This window comes from Diaphorina citri, unplaced genomic scaffold (assembly GCF_000475195.1).
Source record: "Diaphorina citri unplaced genomic scaffold, Diaci psyllid genome assembly version 1.1 scaffold213, whole genome shotgun sequence".
NCBI classification, from domain to species: Eukaryota; Metazoa; Arthropoda; class Insecta; order Hemiptera; family Psyllidae; genus Diaphorina; species Diaphorina citri.
This window is the reverse complement of record NW_007377650.1, coordinates 19,006-24,990: the sequence shown is the minus strand read 5'-3', so window position 1 is coordinate 24,990 and position 5,985 is coordinate 19,006. Positions and strand designations below refer to the sequence as shown.

At 36.9% G+C, this 5,985-nt stretch overlaps 1 protein-coding gene and 1 long non-coding RNA gene across 2 annotated transcripts in view; one reads left to right on the top strand and one right to left on the bottom strand.

The window, feature by feature from the left end:
* Nucleotides 1–1,699: 1,699 nt before the first annotated feature.
* LOC108251992 lies at nt 1,700–4,759 on the top strand. Its single transcript, XM_017442703.2, has 2 exons — nt 1,700–2,926; nt 4,639–4,759. Exons 1-2 carry the CDS (start codon nt 1,932–1,934, stop codon nt 4,649–4,651), a joined length of 1,008 nt encoding a protein of 335 aa, XP_017298192.1. The 5' UTR covers nt 1,700–1,931; the 3' UTR covers nt 4,652–4,759.
* A 981-nt stretch (nt 4,760–5,740) lies between these two features.
* LOC113466108 overlaps nt 5,741–5,985 on the bottom strand; it is a 5,037-nt gene continuing 4,792 nt past the window's right edge. The window contains exon 2 of the long non-coding RNA XR_003390612.1: nt 5,741–5,967. This is a non-coding gene — a long non-coding RNA (uncharacterized LOC113466108). The remainder of the gene's footprint in view (nt 5,968–5,985) is intronic.

Here is a 5,985-nt window from a genome sequence, read left to right as displayed (position 1 = left end):
TCTATCTTGCGCCAGCCTCTTGATTGCCCCGTATGTTGGTATGTTGGTCCATTCCTTGATGTCATCCATCCACGTCCTTCTCTGCCTTCCACGATCTCGTTTCCCTTCTATTCTTCCTTCAATGATTTTGGGTAGGAGTGTTCCATTTGATCCACGGAGTATGTGACCAGCATATCGTAACTTTCTCTTCTTTATCATGGTAAGTAGCTCAAACTTTCTTTTTTGAATTCTTCGCAGAACTTCAACGTTACTAATCTTTTCAGTCCAGCTAATTTTCAACATTCTTCGATAGCACCAATTCTCTAGGGATGTTATTCTATCACTCATCTGTTTGTTGAAGGTCCATGCTTCGCTACCGTAACTGAACACTGAGAACATATAGGTCACATTATTCAACACGTCAAAAATAAAATCCCCCCCACCTAAGTACCTGCTCCTAATATATATATTATTGGGGAAGAAAAGGAATAAATTGCTAATGTCAAGGGAGAGGGTAGACAAAGAGAGGGATAAAACATACTATCGGTGTTTGTCTAAGGCCAGCCACTCAGTATCAGGTAAACCCGACAGGTACACCTGATCAGATCTGCCTGTCAGGTCTACCTGATGAGCACACACACTATCAGGTTGACCTGATAACCTGCTTTTAAAGGACAAGCACAAGTTCTCACGATTGTTGACTGCGGTTCAGGATGAGCCAATTAAACATGATGGCTAGAGACCTGACAACCTGATAGTGATAGTCTGGCATAATAGGGGTGCTTACCCTACCTCAGAGATGAGAACATTCACTCTGGAATCTGGATATTCTGCGAATCTGCACGCATTCATCCAATCTGTGAAACACTACTGAAGACTGAAGTTCTTACCTGTGAAAATAAGAAAACAGAAAATATGTAAAATTTCCAAAATCCAAAAGTCAGCCCAAAACAATCTAAGGCTGATTGAAAGGCTGACCAAAAACGCTGACCCCGTCTGAACACTGGAATAGGCAAAAAAAAAGAAGATGAAGAAGAAGAACTTGATAATAACTTAGGAACTTAATGAATTTGTAAAAGGTATGACCTCATTCGAAAAATGAGAATTTAATTTTCCACCTCGAAAATCACCTGAAACAAGGACACTCCATGACGTCACAACACAAAGTCCGACCAAAAGAGGGGCCGAAAACGATTTAAAAGATTTGTAGAGAGAAAAAGGTTACAATAAATGGACGAGAGACGAAAGCCGAGGGCAAGGAAAAAGCTCCCAGCACGCATTTAGTGAAGAAATTAACGAATTAATCCCCGGACAATTAACGGAAAGCAAATATGGCACGGGATCCCTTCTCTAATCCTTTCTCTGTAAATATTTTCAGCTCCAAGGTTTGTTCCTTTTTCTTGGGAAACGAGATTTCAGCTGTTTTGTGGAACTATGTCTGTTATTTGGAGACCAAAACTGAGGTGGAGAGATAAGGTTGAGGAAGATTGTGATAATATCTACCTATCATGTGATAATATCTACCTATCTACCTATCATGTATCATGTTTTACTTCCGCATTCTAACATTAGCCAATCACAAGAGACCATGACGTCAGCCAATCACAAGAGACCATGACGTCAGTTATAAAACCATGACGCTAGAAGTCAGAGGAGCGAGAATGTAAAAAGTAGAAAAGATTTTGTGTTTGGTGTAAATTTAATGTTCTACAATAAAAAGGCCAGTTAATTATTAAGTAATGTAAATAAAATAGTGTGTTCTTCATTTATTATTAGATAGAATACAACATGGTGTCAGGTGTGAACCAAGTCGAGCCAAGCCTAAGCCTACTTTGAAAATGTGGTAGAATCTCCACCCGAGTCCCCAAGTCAGTCTGCAACGTGGTAGAATTTCCACCCAAGTCGATCCTTGAGTCCACTGTGAAAACTTGTCATTCACTTCTGGTAGAAAGATGCCTGAGACAGAGACCAAGCCAAATGTGCCCGTGAAAACGTACAACACATCTCTACCCAAGCTAGACCTCAGTGCTTCCAACCTCCAGATAGAGTGGAGCTCATGGCTGTTGCAATATAAAATTTTCCTTAGAGCTACAAACCTTGAATCTGAAAATGACAAGCGTAAAGTGTCATTGCTTTTACATCACATGGGTGGTGAGGTGTTGGAGATTTTTAAATCTTTCAACCTAGACCTTGACAATGTCACCCATGAGGCTCTTGTGAAAAAATTTGGAGATTATTTTAGTCCCAAGAAAAATATCACAATGGAGAGAAACAAATTTTTCAACAAGAAGCAGAACACAGATCAAGGTATAATGGAATTTGTAACAGAGTTAAAAAATCTAGCCAAATCTTGTGAATTCACCGAGACTGATTCCATTATCCGAGATATCTTCATCTGTAACATGAGAAGTGAGTACAACTACATCAAGGAAAAATTGCTTGAAGATGGTGAGTTAACCTTACAAAAGTCTATTGAAATTGCTAAGAGCATGGAAGCTAGTCGACAGCGTGTCAGTCAACTTGATAGCTCAGAACCACAAGTTTTAAAAGTTTCATCAAACCCTAGTCAAAACTTCAGAAGAAGTAGATCCAAGTCAAACCATAGATATCAAGACAAAAATCATGGTAATTCTGATCATCGCAAGTCAAGTCAAGGATCTGTTTGTCAAAAATGTGGTTACAATCATAGATTTAAATGTCCAGCATATGGTAAAACTTGTGCAAAGTGTGGACAGAGGAACCATTTTGCAAAAATGTGCAAGTCTCCAAACAATGTTAACAACATTGAGTCTGAATATTCTGAATGTGGTGACAGCGAGTCAAATCAGTACCAAGACTTCTTTGTGGGAAGTGTTTCAAGTTCCATATGGGAGGTACCAGTGGAGATCAATGGAAATGTTATACAAGCCCAAGTAGACACGGGAAGCCAAGTCAACATCATATCAAGGTATAAGTACAATATCCTTTCTTTAGATTTAAACCTCATTAACTCTTGTCATGATGTAAGGTTAACATCTTATAGTAATGATAGGATACCAATACTTGGAAAAGTAACCCTAGTTTGTAAAGTTCTATCTTGTCAAGAACAACCTATTGATTTTTTTGTTACCTCTGTGGATCAAAGAACTATTTTGGGTTTAAATACTTGTGATAAACTTGGTCTGATTCAGAGAAATTTTGCTACATTTCAGAGTGGTAATAATGGTGATGGTTACAACAAGTTGTTGAGCCAATATGAAAATTTATTTGAGGGCATTGGGCTCTTGCCAGGCACTTATTCTATCCCTTTTGACAAGACAGCGCCACAGCATTTTGATGCTCCTAGAAAGATTCCATTTAAAATTAAAGAGAAATTAAAATTAGAGTTGGAAAAAATGGTGCAGGGGGGAATAATTTCAAGAGTCACTGAGCCTTGCAAGTATACTAGTTCTATAGTTTGTGTTGAAAAAGCTGACAAATCTTTGAGAATTTGTCTAGATCCAAGATTTATTAATCGTTATGTAACTCGTATGAAAATGAATAATATTCCCACTTTGGACTGTTTGGTATCAGAAGTTAGTGGTTCAAAAATATTTTCTGTCCTAGATTGTAAATCTGGTTTTTGGTCATTGAAACTTGATGAGGAAAGTGCAAAGCTCACAGCATTTAATACTGAATTTGGTATATTTATGTTCAATCGTTTACCATTTGGGATCACTATAGCTAGTGAAGTTTTTCAGAGTGCCTTGCTAAAATTATTTGGAGACATCCCTGGTCTAAAAATTTATATTGATGATTGTCTTATTTATGCTAAAAACAAAAGTGAGCATGACTCCATTCTTGAGAAATTTCTAGAAAGAGCATCTAAGGTTGGTTTAAAATTGAACAGAGATAAACTGCAACTGGGACAGCCTAGTGTTAAATTTATGGGCCACATTATTAGTAGTGAGGGAATTTTGCCACAAGAGTCCAAAGTGAAAGCAATAGAAAACATGCAGCCACCCACAAATGTGAAAGAATTGCAAAGGTTTTTGGGTGTAGTAAATTATTTGGGAAAATTCATTAAGAATTTAAGTCAAGAAACTGTCAGTTTAAGATCTTCACTAAAGAAGAATGTTCCATGGTGTTGGACTCCCAATCATCAGGCAGAGTTTGAAAAGTTAAAGAAGCTTATTAGCTCTGTACCTGTTTTAACATATTATGACCCTAAAAAACCCATAATTTTATCTGTTGATTCGTCATGTGATTCTATGGGAGCTGTTTTACTGCATGAACAAAATCCTATAGCTTATGCCTCAAAAAGTCTCTCTGATTGCCAAAAAAGATATAGTCAAATTGAAAAAGAATTATTAGCTATTTTGTGGGGATGCATTAAATTTCATAATTATATTTATGGGCATTCAATAACTGTTCATACTGACCACAAGCCATTAATTTCTATTTTCAAGAAAGCTCTATCTGATGTGCCGTGTAGACTTCAACGCATGATGTTGAGGCTGCAAGCATATGACTTGAATGTCATACACATCCCTGGAAAATACATGTATATAGCAGACACATTGAGTCGTGCTAACATTAAAGACAATCACTTACCTGAAGAGACTGATAGGATTTTGGATAGCTTTAACAAAGAACTTAGAGTTCATACTAATTTTCTTGTTCGTTCTATTAATGTTACAGACCAGAAACTTGAACAAATTAAGTCCAATACTGATAATGATCATGTCTTGAGTAAAGTCAAAGGATATGTATTGGATGGATGGCCAGCACAGAAAAACAAGGTTGAGGACACAGTACGCAAATTTTACAATTTCAAGGATGACCTGCATGTGATTAATGATATTGTATTCAAAGGAAGGAGCCTAGTCATTCCTACCAGTCTCCAGAAAGAGATGCTTGAAAGAATGCACATCGGTCATTTGGGAATAAGTAAGACAAAACAACTAGTTAGAGGATCAATCTATTGGCCCGGCATGAATGAGGACATCAGTAACTTTATAGAAAACTGTCCAGTCTGTTTGAAATATGCAAAATCCAACTGTAAGCAACCAATCTTGCCTCACAATATTCCTGATCTTCCGTGGCAGAAGTTAGGTATGGATTTATTTCAATTTGATTCAAAAAATTACCTCATCATTGTCGATTACTATTCTCAATATTTTGAAATTTGTCCTGTAAATTCTTATAATGCACAAACTGTTGTCACTCAATGCAAGAGTATATTTAGTCGTCATGGAATACCTTGCCAAATTCTGTCTGATGGTGGTCCTCCATTCAACTCATTCCATTTTAAGGATTTTTGTAAATCATGGGATATTGAGCATATTTTTTCCAGTCCATACTATCCCAAATCTAACGGTTTAGTTGAAAGAACAATAGGATCAGTTAAGAATATTTTTAAAAAATGTAAAGAGTCCAATAGAGATGTTTATTTAGGAATTTTGAACTTTAGAAATACACCCAAAGCTAATGATATTAGGTCACCAGCTATGTTATTGATGTCAAGACAATTGAGGTCTAATCTACCTGTTTCACATAGCTTACTTAAACCTTGTCCTGTCAACAGCAGGGAGGAAAAAGTTAAAATGCATCACAAACAATCTAAAATGAAACATTATCATGACAGGAATGCCAGAATGTTACCTAAAGTAGGGGTAGGTGATAAAGTAATGTTCAAAGAGAATCCTAAGGCTAACTGGGTCCCAGCAACCATTGTTGAGGAAGTGATTCCTTGTCGTAGCTATAAAGTCAAAACACCTGAAGGTGTAGTTTATCAAAGAAATCGGGAACACATTTTAAAAACTCCTGTTTCAAGATTTTCACGACCTGAAACTCCACATCCTCAACGCAGTCTTAGATTTGATGACAATAATGTTAGTGAGAAAATGCCACCTCTACGTCCTAGGAGCATTTTGAGAAAACCTAGCCGGTTTAATGATTTTGTCATGGAGGGCTCAAGCAAAAGCTAAAGCTTTTCTTTTGTAAAAGGGGACATGTGATAATATCTACCTATCATGTGATAATATC

Bases quoted from the DNA above. Each gene is read 5' to 3' on its own strand.
- LOC108251992 (XM_017442703.2), top strand. From the start codon at position 1,932: ATGCCTGAGACAGAGACCAAGCCAAATGTGCCCGTGAAAACGTACAAC.